General features: G+C 34.5%; 1 protein-coding gene across 2 annotated transcripts in view; it reads right to left on the bottom strand.

Annotated features, from left to right (window-relative positions):
* Mitofilin (inner membrane mitochondrial protein mitofilin) overlaps positions 1–16,519 on the bottom strand; it is a 263,003-nt gene that overhangs the window by 183,223 nt on the left and 63,261 nt on the right. For both annotated transcript variants that reach the window (XM_090392343.1, XM_090392344.1), the window contains exons 5-6: positions 6,943–7,045; positions 4,720–4,830 (exon numbers count right to left, since the gene is read on the bottom strand). In XM_090392343.1, coding sequence (XP_090248469.1) covers positions 4,720–4,830; positions 6,943–7,045 — 214 coding nt within the window. The remainder of the gene's footprint in view (positions 1–4,719; positions 4,831–6,942; positions 7,046–16,519) is intronic.

Below are 16,519 nucleotides of genomic sequence, written 5' to 3'. Positions count from 1 at the left end.
TTTCTTATGTGTTGGAAGTGCTACAGAAGTTAGATCTCCTGAAAAAGGTTATTACTATATTAGCAGATAATGCAAATACAAACTTTGTTGGAAAGAAGAGAAAGGGAAAGAATAATCTGTACTTCAAAAAGCAAGAAAACACTGTGAAAAATTTAATTGGAATTGGTTGCCCTGCACATGTGATACATAATGCTGTGAAGACTGCTTCAGATTGCTTAACTATTGATCTTCAGTTAATAATTAACAAGATTTACCAACATTTCCACATATATTGTGTATGAGTTGAGGAACTTATATCATTTTGTGAATTCACAAACACAGAGTATAAAACTGTTTTGGCTAGAAGCAAGACAAGATGGCTCTCTCTTTTGCCTGCAATCCAGAGGGTTATTGACATGTTCCCTTCATTGAAGTCATATTTTCTTTCTATTGACAAATGTCCTATCAGTCTCAAAAATTTCTTTGAAAATCAACTTTCAATGACACTCTTGAATTTCCTTGCCAGCCAGTTAAAAAACTTTTATGATACCATTAAATATATTGAAAAGCAAGATATAACAGTAATTGAAGTGAAGGATGAAACAAACAAATTGGTGGAAAGGTTAAATTGTAAGAAGGCAGAAAAGTTTCTTACAACTACTGTGAGAAAACAGTTGCAAGAATTAGAAAACGAAGGACACATAACAGTTGAAAAGTTCGAAAGCTATGCAGCAGATTTCTACTGCACCTGTACTGAATATATTCAGGAGTGGTGTACATCATTTCTCACACCTCTTCAGTCTATGGATTGGATTAATATGAAGGGAAAGGATCCTGTGACTTGGAAAAACAAACAAGAAAGCTACATATTCATGCAGACAGTGTCACCAAGTTTTACTGTGAATGAAGAGAACTTATTTGATGAGTTTGTATGTGTGAAAAAATATTGTGAAAGCAAATTTGAAGTGTGGAGTGAACAGAAGGATCAAAGTGTCAGTGATAAACGGTGTGAAATGTTTGTTTGCTCATTTTACAAGCAGGGTATAATTCTGGGAGTATTAAATGCCTAGTTAGTTTTTGTTTAGCACAGCCAGGAACTAATGCAGCTGTTGAATGTGTTTTTTCATTAATAAATGTGCTCTGAACAGATGAAAAAAAAATAGACTTAAAATTGAGATAGTAAAAGCTTTAATCATTGTAAAGACATATTTTAAGAATTTCTCTTGTGTTGTAGAAGTGCTGAGTTCTATGATCAAATATCAAAAGAAAAAAAAATTCTTGAACAGGTCCATAAATATGATAAATATTTTTCTAATTAAATATGCTTGTGATTAATAATCCCTTTTTAAAGTGGATTTAATGTTAATGTATGTTTATAGCATTATTTAATTTAAAGTGCAACATATATAATAGTTTTATTTTTGGTTTTCTTAATTTTTAACATGTCCCGGATTTTTTAAGTAAAAATTTCAGAATGTCCCAGATTTTAGTAAAACATTATGGGAACCCTACACTTACACCATATAATTGTAGCATTTCAAACAGCTTTTCTCTTGGCAGCTTGCTATGTGCCTTTTCCAGAATCTATAAAACTTAAATACAGATTGACCTGAAACCAGCTTGTTCTTCTCCAAGTTTCCATTTTACAATTTTTGTTAGCCATTTCTCAAGCATGTTTGCATAAATCTAACCAGGAATACTCAGCAGGGAAACTATTTTATTTTTTGCAGTTTTTTTTTTTTTTTTTTTGAGAGATCTACTCTAATCATCTAGAATTGGACTATCTGACTAGGTCCTATGAATTATGCAGTATAGCCAGCGTAAAATTTTATACATATCCACATTTGAGCATTTCTGTTCAAATATCTACTCCAACTGATTTTCCACATTTCAGGTTTTTGATAGCTTTTTCCATTTTCAAGTATTGATACATGTTGCTGATTGCATCCCTGTTGAGTAATTCTATTACCATGCTGTATTGTTTGTTTCATTTATTAAAGTAATTTTGCAAGGTGATTATTCTGAACATCTAGAATATCTTATCTCCTTTTGCAATACTCTAATCTATTTTGAAGCTTTTTCAACAGCCTTCAGAACATTTTGCCATCTTTCTGATATTTATATTTATATCTGATATTTATTCTCTATGTCCCTACCAAAGTCTTCCTATGACTTATGTTTAGCTAGTTGCACATACTGCTTTGCATTCTTATATTTTTATCTATATTCTCTCAGAGCAAATGCTGGCTTACTTGGCAGCATGTACTAGCAAATATTACATAAATTCTCTTAGTCCACCAACAGTACTAATGTACTATAGGTTAACAACCATTTGTGGGTTGGAGTCACACATAAATGTTGTGTTGGGTGGTGGTGTGATGTGACAAGTAAGTATTTCCTTGAATCTGTTTTCTAATGTAAGTTTGTTAGCTGTATGTGTAATCTGTTCTGGCAAGAGAGAGAAATTATTATCTGGAAAAGGGAGTAATCTTATTTTAATTTCAAGTGTGAAACTTTACTAGCCATATGCATGAGAAAAATGTCATCAGCATATCTGATCCAAGTTCATTTGCCAAGCCTTTTTCCAGTTTACATATTTTCTTGTCATTATAAGAAAAAAAAAAGTGCTTTTTTAAACAGTTTTGAAAGAATTTAATAACAATAATAAGTGTTCATCTCTGGGTACATTTGTGAACAGGATGAGCATATCTTGACTAGTTCAGATGTCCATGGGTTCTAAGATAAAGTAAGCCTTTATAGCTCAGTTGGTTTTTTCGAAAATATCTTTTGGTAGAAAGACCTGGGTTTGAATCCTGTCTAGGATGAAAAGAACCTTTATCAGGGATTTTCAACTGAAGGCGAGTTAGCCAGTCTCATAAGGAAAGAGGGCAGTGTTTTGTGCAGTTAAATGTTGCATGTTGCCTTTCTCTGCATTTATTATCACTAGTTTAACTTAATATTATTTACTGTGCCATGCATATTTATGCACTCAAAAAAATGCCTGGAAAGAGAACATATGAATTTGAGAATTCAAAATACTTAAAGAAGCAGAAAGCAATAACTTTATGAATCTCGAATGAAAGAGAAGGAACTTGCCCAAGTTTCTATTGTCTCATCCGATGCTAAGCTCTATCTTAAAGAACGAACAGAATGCAATGGATGAGATGAAAGTGCCAGGCCAATGACGTCAGCTACTATTAGAAAAATGAAAAGCCTAATCCCTGAATATGAAAAATCATTAACTGCTTGGATCAATTTTCAAACTCAAACTGTTCACATGCTGTTAAAAAGAGCTATGATTTTGAAAAAAAGTTGTCTTTCTTCTATACACATAAAAATAAGTGAGGTAAGCCATCACAGGAAGACTTTTAGTGCAACCAAAGGATGGTTTAACAAGTTTAAGAGAATGGTTGGTTGGCATAACACAGAAATTTAAGGCAAGGCTACAAGCGATTTCCCAGAAAATCTGGCTGAAATTATTGAAGAGGGAGTGAGCTAATGTTCCCAAAAAAATTTTAATGTAAACAAAATAGGACTTTTTTGGAAACAGATACCTTTGCAAATGACCACTGCAAAAGAAGAAAAATTGATGCCTGGGTTCAAATAATCGAAGTTACTATTGGGTGCAAATGCAGTTGGCTAACATAAACTGATAAATTTTCCCATTTTAATTTATCATGCTGAGAAATGAAGGACACTTAAAGGGACAAACAAGATAACTCTGCCAGTAATTTGGATTATTGCATTGATCTCTGAAGAATGGTTCTCACCTTTGTTCTTATGATCCAAAAATATTCTGTTGACAATAATCTTCTTAAAATTTTGCTACTTTTGGATAATACACCAAGTGATTCTTTGATCCTTAAACATGCACATTCTAGCATAATCTTCTTTCCTCTAAATACCACTTCTATTCTCCAACTAACGCACCAACAAGTTATTGCTTCTTTCAAGACTCGTTATCTTATCCAAACATCTGAAAAAAACTGATAAAGGCAGTCAATGCAAAAGACAGGATTATCCAAAATTCAGCATTTTGGATGTTACCGAATCCAACCTACAGGAACTTGGAATTAAAGGTTTTGAATCTTCTTCTCTGGAAAAAGCAACAATGACTGTACTTGAGACAGCAAACTGGTTGGCTCTAGGTTCCTCTACCAAGGAATTATCAAAATGCAGAACAAAGGACCATTGAAGAAGAAAAAAACGGAGCAATGCAATGTTATCCCTACATTTACATTACCAAGACTTTTAAAGAGGTGTTTTTTTTTTGGGGGGGGGGGATGACTTGGTCTAAAAATGACAATCGAAATTTTAAACAGAGCTGAAAGGTCTTAGTCACAGGCAGGAATGGCTTGTCTTGTTATGCTGCAGGTAAATTAATCAAGAAAAGAAAAAAGACTACTTACTTCAGCAGTATGTAGGTTATTATTTTAAGAAACTCTAAACAGTAAATACTGCAATATTTTCACTTTTACACAATTAAATACATTTCTTTAAATAGGTATCTAAATCATTTCATTGTTCAAGAGTGCCATATTTTAATTTGGTAGCCATTTCAGTATGATATTATTTAAGTAAAGCATATTTCTATGAAGAAAACCCTAAATTCATGACACCGAGTCAATGGGAAATTACAAAAGCTTGTTTAAGAATGGCTTTCCAGGAACCAATTAGGTCACAAAAAGCAAGGATCAACTGTAATTACTTTCCATTTGAAAACAACACTGTTATAGTTACCTGAATTCTGTGCAGCAGCATTTACCTCTTGTTCAGCTGATTTATACTTAATAGGATGGTCATCCTTTATTTCTTTGCGTGAAATGGATGATGGGTGAGATTTTTCTTTTTCTTAAAAAAAAAAAAGAAAAAAAGTCACATATTCAAGTCATATAATTAAGTGAATTATATATATATATATATATATATAACACTAATCACTAATTAAAACGTTAATAATTTTCAAAAAGTAGCATGATAGTTTACATAGATAGAATTATTTTGCTTGGTTGTAAAGCAAAGCAAAATAATATGAGTATGAATTCAGAGATGTAAATACCCTGATGAGAATTAACCTTTTTTTTTAATATTTTTTTAAATTTTTTTTTTTTTATGGATCCTTATTACCTAGTTTTGGAAAGACAATACTAATTGCCCTTTTCCACGATTCTAGAAATTGTGACAGATGGTTAACCAATCTCACAATGGATGCTATCATGTGCTGCCACATATTGTGATATGGAAACAAAGCAGTTTCTAGTTCTTTCTTAAATGGCCAATTTTAATCTTCCAGATCTTTTGAAAGGAACAAAATTTGATATTTATTTATAAAAATTAAGTGGATATTAAATCCAACATGATTTCAAAGCTAAATACAGAAACTATAAAATTTTCGTATGAAATTTGGCCAGAGAGCTTACGGCAATACATTCGGCAGCATTTACGAGTTGCCCTAGCCGACCTATAGTGACGACGACTGCTATCAAGCATCCATATATTCGCCTCCTATTGGTCCATTTTGATAAGGTTTCACTGGCCTGACAGTTATTTCAAACTTATTGGTTCATCCTCAGAGACCAGGTAGAAACCTTAAAGAGAGCAAAAACTCTTTTGCAATACTAAGGAACTTGAAACGTCACAAACTCTCAGTTGGTGCATAAAAGCATTTACTAAAATAAAGTGCCAAAAGGCTTCACTTCGGCGATGCAAAATTTATAAAAATTAAATGGATATTAAATTCAATATTATTTCAAAGCCGAATACAGAAACTATAAAAGTTTCGTATGAAATTTGACCAGAGAGCTGATGTTTATTTATTTTTTTTTTTTAGGGTCAGGAATTAAAAAACATAAGAAAATGTTGCTGATGTTCCACAATCAAAGAGAGGGGAGTGAGTAGAATACCTACTCTTCATTTTACAAGGTCTCTTCAGTGTCTGTTGATCTGATGATAGATGTGAATTGGATATACAAGTCCTGGCTCTGGCAGCAAATGCTTCATGCTTGGATGTGAACACATCTGAAAGCAATCCAGTTTCTTGGTAGTATCTGTGGAGGATATCTCAGAATTCCACTGTGAGAGAACTCCCCTTTGAAAACAATGTTGTGCAGGTCTTTCAATATGCTAAACCTCCAAGCCGTGTCACATGCTTTTCCATGACAAAAAGAAAACTGAATACTCGGTGTTTAGGAAAGTATATCCAACTAGAATCACTCACCCACCCAACTAGAGGAATCCATTTCTAATTAGGGCTTGTAGTTGAATTAAAGTAACTTGGGGAAAAGCAGAAAATGTTTTGATGATTTTAGTAGTGCAATTGTGTTGGCTTGTATTATACAATCTGCAATATGATTTATTGCTTAATTAATAGGAGAAGGACTGATTGTTGCAGAATCAAATCTAAAGATAAGACATTCCAGTCAGCTTGATCTATTTTCCATGGTAATATCGATGACAGAATATATAGTATATATAGAATAATATCGATGACAGAATATATTTCCTTTCTTATCTACATAAGAAAGGAAATATTACTGGAAAACGAATAAAATCCTATAAAAGAAATTCTTATAGCAAACTATTCACTATAACTAACTAATCCTGTGTCCCTAAAAGTTTGCTAAGTGATTCAACTGTATGTACACTTCTAAGCCTCAAAAAATATTTAACTGTCATTTGTTAGGATGGTTTAGCTCTGCCTAATCAATAAATAATCATGTGCAACAAGTCATGTAACTGTGTTAATTAGACAAAACTAAATCTTTTATCATGTATTTAAAAATTTTAGGTATTATATGATAGCATTATAGGTGCAGAATATTAGTTAAAATATAATTTTACATAGTTCATTATTTCTCTTCAAGGTTTTGCAAACTCTATAAATCAACATAATATTATCAATATGTCATGTGCACACACAGATATATATATATATATATTACACACACATACATAACGACAAACCTGATTTAGGAAGAACAGAAGGAAGTGGCAAAGGGGGTGTAACTGGAAACTGCCTTTCTGTAGGATCTTCCAAATGGCTTGGTGTTATAACAGGCTGCTCCTCCTATGATTTTATAAACAAGATATAATAAAGTATTTGTTCTTCAATGACTTCTATACAGCATCATCTATTTACCAAAACCAAAAAATGAAATTAGTGCAACCACTATCATTGCTATTTCATGCCAAGTATCTTAAAAAGAATATACAAAAATGGTTAAGGAGTAATGGAGTGTTAGCATTCCAAAAAGGTAGATATATTTTTGGAATGCCAAAACACACTGTAAATACAACAAGAAATTCTATGGAAGTTTTTTCACTTGGCTATGCTACTAATTATATATTGGATTTTATCCTTTATCCAAGTGTTAGCAAACAAAGTTTGCACCTGAAGTACTTTCAGGACTGGGGAAACTCTTGATTCAGGTGGTATAAGTTCTCATCACCTTGCCTTAGTATCTCCCATAATGCAAAGCACATCTCCTTGAGGACATGTATAATGCTATGCATTAAGGGAAGGGCCACTACCCAGACCGATTTCAACCTTTATTGAGGTCTCATCAGTGGGAGCCAGACCCAGAGGTGGTGATACTAAGGTGGAAGTAATGGAGAAGTCATATTTACCTATACGAGTTGCCAATGGGTGTCACACCCTATTATTAAAATTCTCTGGATTAGAGATAAGTTTATGGAAGTTTTTTCACTTGGCTATGCTACTAATTATATATTGGGTTTTATCCTTTATCCAAGTGTTAGCAAACACAGTTTGCACCTGAAGTACTTTCAGGACTGGGACAACTCGTGGTAAAGGTGGAAAGACCTCTGGGTCTGACTCCCACTGATGAGACCTCAATTAAGGTCGAAACCAGTCTGGGTAGTGGCCCTTCCCTTAATGCATAGCATTATACATGTCCACAAGGAAATGTGCTTTGCATTCTGAGAGATACTAAGGCAAGTGATGAGAATTTATACCACCTGAATCAAGAGTTTCCCCAGTCCTGAAAGTACTTCAGGTGCAAACTTTGTTTGCTAACACTTGGATAAAGGATAAAACCCAATATATAATTAGTAGCAAGAAATTCTGTTGGCCAGCCACTAGACAGTACACACATGGGTTTAAATCTTATGCTAATACCTCAGGAAATTTTCCGACAAGCTACCGAATAAGTCTACTACACCTGGAGTGAAGTGCAGTGATGTTGAGGGAGGTGTTTAATATCCAGGTACTACACATTTAAAAACCTAAATTTGTGATATAGTGTATTCCAGTCATATTTTCAGTTTTGGCAAGGAAGAAATCTGGAGTTCTTTTTTGATCGAAAAATGTCTCATAATAATTAGTTAGGAAAGGAAATGAGGTGGAAAGCAAACTCACAGCTGGACTCTTATGCTCTTTCATATGGTAGGATAAAAATTATCCTGTGGCTTTAAATAATTCGGCTGTAGTACATGGGCAAAGAGCAGTCAGCATGGCTCCTATCCAAACAAAATTTTCATCCAAAATTTTGTTTGGGCAGGAAGGAAAGGGAATTTTTTGTAGAATAGACATTTATGAATAGAATAGTGTAGCAATAGTGTTAAATGTGGCTAACAAATCATCTGTATGGAGCACAATGTGTTATGACATCTAGTGTTCTTGTCTTACTGTACAAGGATGAAGTTTTCAGGTCTGCATTCATTTTTAGCATGGAGAAACAGAGAGTTGGTGATTACATCAACTACAGATCTTTGGAATAACAATTATTTATTGACTTTAGGAGTTCATAAATTTGAGAAGAGGAGGACTTACATTTTTCATAATTCGCAATGGCCAAAAAGTGATCCCAGTTCTGTTTCTCTCCCTGATTCTATCAGTCACATTGTAATCAACTAGGTGTTTGATCATTAAGTCAAATGAATTGGTCTTGCTTCTTTTACATTTATCGCTTTTGATGATTACTGTTATTTTCCTTTAACAAGGTGTTGGTTCATGATATTCCTATTAATCTTTTTATCCTATTTTATTAATCTAAGATTAACCTACTAATCTGAACAGATCTTGTCTGCCATGACCAGGACTTAACCACAAGCAATTATCAACTTATTGCTCTGAACAGCTGTCTTTGTAAGATATTAAAGAAAATGGTTAATACCAGACTTCTCTGGCATTTAGAAAGCAACGATCTTCTATCCAATACTCAATGTGGTTTCTGTAGACATCGTTCAACTTTAGACCATTTGGTTTCAGTTTTCTTTGACATAAAAATGCTTATGCCACAGCCTGAAGATATGGAGTATTAAAAAACCTCTATAACCTAGGTCTCAGAAGACACCTTCCTGTATTTATTAAAAACTTTCCAAGTCAAAGTGGGAAGTAAGCTATCTCTGCCATATTGTCAAGAGTAGGGTGTTCTCCAAGGCTCTGTTTTAAGTGTGACACTTTATGCTATCAAAGTTAACTCAATCACTGAAACAGCTTGCTCCCACTGTAGACAATGCTCTATATGTTGATGACTTCACAATTTACTTTCACTCTCGTAAGATGAGGATAATTGAAAGCCAACTTCAGCAAGCAATTGATCATATTTCTCTAAGGGCTCTTAATAATGGGTTCAGGTTTTCAACAGAAAAAATTGTCTCTTTACAATTCTGTCAAAAATGCACTCTTCATCAAGATCCTGAATTAAGAATGGAATGAACTGTTATTCCAATAGCAAAAGAAGCCAAGTTCTTGGGACTCATCTTTGAAAATAAACTTGCATTCCTTGCACACATTCGTCAACTAAGAGAAAAGTTTCAAGAGAGAGCACTGAATCTCCATCCTCGCACTCTATCCTCTATTGAATGGGGGATGCTGATCGATCTTCATTGCTTACCAAAGCTATACATTCAAAGCTGGATTATGGGTCTCAAGTCTACAGTTTTGCAAGGCAGAATAACCTGTGATAGTTGGATCCCATCCATCATCAGGGTATACAGATAGCTACTGGTGCCTTTCACTCATCACCCACTCCTCAAAGTCTTTACGTTGAAGCAAATGAACCAGCTCTATCACTTAGACAGTTGTCTCTTAATTATGCTCTAATAGTATAATCTTTTCCATATCATCCTACACAGGCTAGTCTTTTCTCTGCATTGAGAAGCTCAATATCACACACACATCAAACTGCCATACATCCTTTTGGTACGAGTGTTAAAGAGGCCACGCAAACTGATGGCATGAAAGTTGGCAACAATGCCTACGCCAAACATAACAGCATTCCTCCATGGCAGATTTGCACTCCATCCTGCAATGTCTCACTTTGTCAACTACAGAAGTCTCATACTCCATCATTTGTCTAACTGCAATTGTTTAATGCACACAGAGCAGCTCACTCTGATTTCTTGCCAATCTATACTGATGGCTCAAGAACTGATACTTGTGTTGGCTGTGCTGTGGTGTTTCCTAACATTACTATCTCCAACGAGATTCCACCTGATTGCAGTAATTATAGAGTGTAGTTGCATGCCATTCAGCTTGAACATGTGCATATAAAAGAAAACCGTTACCAAAGTGTGTAATTTATACAGACTCATTGAGCTCTTTATAGGCTATCTTCACTCCTATGTATAATCCACATCCAGTGCTGCTGTATGAGGTGTTATATCTGTTGTACAAAATGAAAACCTTTAATTTCAATGTTTGGTTGTGTTGTGCTGGATTCTCAGCCATGTTGGAATTAAGGAAAATGAGACTGCAGATACTAGATTAGCTCATAATTTCTCCAAGTAATGTTTGACAGTATCACATATAGACTACAGACAGTTTATAAGATTGAAGCTAATTGCTCAATGGCAGGAAACATCAACAAACAAATTATATGACATTAAGTTTGAAATTAAGCATTGTCATTCTAGTGAACATAGAAAGAGAAGAGAGGAAGTTGTTCTTGCTAGGGTCTGCATAAGTCACAGTCATTTTACACGTTCTTATTTACTAATAGCTGATGATCCTCCCATATGTAAAAAATGCAATGGCATCTTACTATTTGTCATATTCTGGTGGAATGCTAATCTCCGTTTAAGTGACCATACCACCAGTTGGTATGGTCACTTAAACAGAATGGGAGAAAAAAGATTAACAAAACAAGTGTTCTCTGCCAGGCTGGCAGGAAAAGACCCAGAGGAAGACCAAGATATAGGTGGATTGATACAGTAAAAAGTGCCTTAGAAGACAGAAATATAAGATCTGATAATATTAAAGTCTTGACAGGTAACAGATTGATTTGGAGGAAAATTGTAGATAGGAAGTTAGTGGTGATGTAAGGAATGTGATGATGATGTATGTACTGCATTGCTTTTCATGGATTTGCATATTGTTTACTAGTTTGTCTTTGACTATTTATGTATTGCTGTAACCTTTGTTCTCAAACCAAACCAGGGCTTGATGAATATAGTCGCCCATGGTAAGTCGATTTTGCCAGTTGGCAAGTAGCTGCAGACAGACTGGACAAGGTCAAATATTCTTATTTAATAAAAAATAACTCTCTAAACAAAATCTTTTTAAGAAAAAACTGATACATCACTGATCACTTTATGGAACTCCTATTGACTTATTGAGACATTAAAAAATGGTGGGGGCGTCTTGTGCAAGTAAGGTTTACATAATACAAGTAAAATTTCACATAATTTTGTCAAGTCCTGGCTATGATTACTGGTACAGATTTTATTCCTCCTTCAATGTGTAACATAATGGTGTAAAAACTCGATGTAGCTTAAAAAACTCCAAAGCACATTACATCGATTTTTTACACAGGTCAAGTCCCATGAGAACTGTAAATAACCTTGTTTGTTTCTATGTATATTTTGCAAAATATTAATGTAGCTAACCCTGTGGGAAGTGAATGTATTTACTGTTTTAATGTCAAAAACAAAGGCAATGCTTTCCCAGGGGAACTTTGTATATGTATATAGTTATGTGTAAGAGTGCAGGAAAAGTTGTTTACTAGTTTTGTATATAAGAGTTGCTTACTGCGCTAACACCTTTAAAGATAGTATCTAAGAGTGCCACTAGGTTTAGAGAAGTTTCCGCAGCCCAGAAAGGAGAAGCAAAGTATCAAAGTATTCGGAGGAGAACAAAGAGCGGTTTAAACTTAAAAGAAGATAAAAGAGTCATGTCGAATTCTTCGGGGTTTACTACCCTTAGTGCAAGGTTCCGAGATCACAGAAGAAAAAGGCACTGAGCCAAGCATAAGGGGCTTCCCAGTTCCAGTCGCCAGAGAGAGGGCTTCCAGACATTGCCAAAGAAGGAAAGCTTCCAGACGCCAGAAAGAGGGATCCTGGTTGAGAGTTGGCGACAGTTTCAGTTTCTTGGAGGCGACAGTTTGAGCTATTGGAGACGGCAGTCGTCCAGGCATTTTCGGCAAGCCAAAGCAGAGAAGAAAAGGCAATGTAAATTACCCGAGGCAGCTTCACTCGGAAGTTTTTCTTTTCACCATAGGAGAACAACCTTTTGCTGGTTGCAGTCCACAGCCCACTATTTTCCCGATGAGATATTACTGAAGCCAGACATTCCTGAGGAAGCTCAAGATCTGAGATGAAAGAAATGCCATAAGACTGTAGTGAAAGACTTTTGACTGAATGTGCGATGCAGAGTTTTTTGTAAGTTCAAACCTTTTGTATATTCCCTCTCATAGTAGGTTATAGAAAGACTTTTAAGAAGTTGTTCAATAGTAGTAAGAAGTGTCATTAAGAGAATCGATTGGCATATTCGTAGTTGATATAAAAATTGTAAAGATAACTTAACAGAGAGTTAGCTAACCTCTTTGCAAGTAAACTAGAAGTTTAATAAGCTGAATTTGTAAGCAGAGAGTAAATAAGATTGTGAGTTAAAGAAGTTAATTAGTTAAAGTAAAAAGGTTCTAATTTATGCTAAAGATTTTATAAATGGATAGAGAAAGCAATCTCCCTATTGTTTAATTCATGTATAATTTGTAAATAAAATGTGTTTTAATTATTTGTTAAAAGAGTGCTGCCTGATCTTTTATTTTACAACTGCACTGTTCTTAAATAAATTGGACTTGTGAGTGGGAAATAATTTAAGGCAATAAAAACGCAGTTCAGTTACTTACGAACCACGACTGTTAAAGTAAACATTGATAAAAGAAACTTCGCTCGTGAGAGAGAGGGAAATCTACCAGAAGTTTTATTTAGTCTTACCAATTAAATGATATATTGGTGGCGCAGTCTGACAAATAAATTTCCAGTATTCATAGGCATAAAGTAAACATTGATAAAAGAAACTTCGCTCGTGAGAAGGGAAATCTACCGGAAGTTTTATTTAGTCTTACCAATTAAATGATATATTGGTGGCGCAGTCTGATAAATAAATTTCCAGTATTCATAGGCATTCGACTAGTAAATACAGAAGGTGGATAATCACAGTACGCAGTAGAGTAAATGAGAAAGGATAAGAGAGAAAAAGTGCATTAGAGTAAAGCTATAAAGAATTAGGAATAGAATAAAGATAGAAGAGAGTAAAGATAAAGATATTACAAAAAAAAAAAAAATACACGTTTACAATGCCGCAGACAGATGAAGATATTACAATGGTGTCAAATCAAACGTAAACAAGTGAAACTGAAGGTAAAAAGAAATAATACCCAAAATCATAAACATTTTTATGCAGATATAAGAGTAAATATAAAGTAAGAGTATTATTTAATAATATAAGCATGCAAACACAAGAAAGATATTTAATTTATCCTTAAAATATCAAAGAGTATTATGAAAATTCAAATATCACGCATAAAACATTTTACATAAAAAGAACACCAAATTGAAATCATTCAGAACATTAGTGATGCCAGTAAGAAGAGAAATGAAAATTTCTATGAAAATTTTATCAGTGTCATATATTTTTGATGGATATGACTTGGATAATAGAACCTTCCCAAGTACAAAGTATTAGTTATCTAATAACTATTGCTGGCATGTCATACATCAAAACTCTTCATGTTACTGATATTTTTTGAAACCCGTATTGGAGCTTGCCACTTAATTCAGGTCAGCTTTTGCGTTTTTCTAACCTGTACTTCTTTTTTTTTAAAAGTAAATCTTATGTGTGGGCAGAGTACATCGGGTATGAGGACTATATATTAAGCAGTGGCATTGTGTGCCCAATTAAGTTTGGTGTGCTGTTGTGTGGCTTATGCAACCCACAGTACAAAATTCATGTCAACTTGACCATATAAAGATATGGTCAAGTTGACTTAACCATATAACAAGTTGTGTATGGGGGAGCGATATCCAGGAAAAGGAAAGTCACTAGTGGAGTGCCTCAGGGGTCTGTTTTAGGTCCATTACTGTTTAACTTGTATATTAATGATATAGGTGAAGATTTGGATGGAGATATTCAGTTGTTTGCAGATGATGCAAAGTTGGGACGAACCATGAAGTGTAGTGAAGATGTTGTGGCCTTACAGGAAGACTTGAATAGATTGAGTGATTGGGCACTGAAATGGGGATGCGAATTCAATGTTGCAAAATGTAAGGTTTTAAAATTTGGAAAACAAAGATGGGATGCAGAATTTATGCTTGGTGAGAATATATTGTTGGAAGTAGAGGAAATACGAGATGTGGGGGTGATAGTGGATAAGGATCTAAAATTTAGGGGACACATCGCCAAAATTGTGAAGACAACACAAAGGCTTCTGGGAATGATGCAGAGGACACTGACGTGTAGAAGTAGGGAGATTCTTGTTCCGTTGTATAAGCCTTTGATTAGGCCACACATGGACTATTGTGCCCAGATTTGGTCACCGGGTTTTCAGAAGGATGAAGAGATGTTGGAAAGGGTCCAAAGGAGACTGACTAAGGTAGTTTCTGACCTGTGGAATATCGAGTATGAGGAAAGATTGAGAAGATATAATTTGCAGAGTCTGGTGGACAGGAGGAAGAGGGGAGATATGATAGAGATCTACAAGTTGGTAAGGGGTTGTTATAGGATCAATGCTGGAGAAGTTTTACAGAGAATAGTGGGAGATCAGGGGTGAACCAGAGGTCATCCCTGGAAACTGTATAAAGAGGGTGTGAGTAGGGGAGTGAGAGGCAGGTTTTTTTCATGCAGAGTTGTGAATGATTAGAATGCCTTTCCTGAGAATGTGGTGTCTGCAAAGAGTTTGAATATGTTTAAAACATGGTATGATGAGCTGTGTGTGTGTGTGATAAAAGGACCTCCCAGATGAGTCTTTGACTCCATGAGGTCTTGGGATGGTAATAATAATAATAATATGATTGCATTTTTATTGATGTATGCAAGTTTTAAGGGTGCATAGTGCATCAGGGTTCATCTTAATTAGTCCAATGCAATTAATTGTAGGATAACTTTGAATAATTTAATTTATCAATTAATATAATTTTAAATATGGAAAGCACAAAGGCCAAATGAACAATAGCTTTGCTTAATGCAGGCTATTTATGTGAGAAGCACAAAAGGATTTACGCTTTTTGAATTAAATCTCATTGTCATGAGATTTAATCTAATCTCATGACAATGAGATTAGATTATCATTGGCAAAATACTAGAGACATGAATAATTTGAATTCTGATACAGTTTTTAAATGCAGCCATATAATACACAGAAATCAGAAAAATTAATCACTTGGGAAATGATTATTTTTCTAAATTAAACCAAAGAAAGGTTGAAATAACTGGTTTTACTTACTTATTTACACATCAATCATACAATCTGCAAAAGTGGGACATTCAGTAGATCATCAACACCATTTCCCATTCTAAATATGCGCAAAAACGTTATAAATTATTTATAGAAAATTACTTGTATATATATTGGTGTCCTAAACATGTCAGTTCACACTTCATGCACATAAAACATATGAAACTCAGAAAACAAAAACAGCAACTCATGACAAACTCAGTCAATCCAGTTGAGCAATGCTCAACTGGATTGGTTGGCACAATAACCAATCACAGCCACTGATTTCTAGGTGTTATTGTCTCAGTGCTCACCCTGCTTTGCATTCTGGGTGGTTTAAAACTACTGGACCGCTAAGAATTTGACCCGCTGCATCTGTACATTTGTTCAAAGAGTTTAAAGGTGTATGTACTTGTGACCACGCACCTGGGCTATTAAGAAGAATGTGATAGAATGTTTACATGTTGAAAAGTGTCCTCTTCATGAAGCATTAGTATATAGTGTTTAATTTAAGGAATCTCGCAAAGCCAGGAAACAATTAGGGGAGCCTTTACTGGGAATAAATGCAAAAATATAATATCAGTGATATTTCTATTCCATGGATGTGCACCATACGCCTAGCACAACCTGAATATTTGCCTCTCATATTAAGTCTCTTCATATCAGTGCTTCATGGTATAAACAATAACACTACCAAAAAATGCAAAAAATAAATAAATCTATTTATTTTATTTTACTGACTCTTGGTGTTGTTTATACCACAAAGCACTAATATGAATAATCAACAAACCTAAGCCTTTTGATATGTATAATTAAATCTCTTACAGCAGGTGTTCTTCTCCACTAGCTGATTAGTTTTTCTC

The sequence above is a fragment of the Typopeltis vanoorti genome, chromosome 5 (genome assembly GCF_054136105.1).
Source record: "Typopeltis vanoorti isolate ZY-2024b chromosome 5, IOZ_Tvanoo_1.0, whole genome shotgun sequence".
NCBI lineage: Eukaryota > Metazoa > Arthropoda > Arachnida > Uropygi > Thelyphonidae > Typopeltis > Typopeltis vanoorti.
Note: the sequence above shows the minus strand (reverse complement) of the source record. Positions and strands in the feature narration are given on the sequence as shown.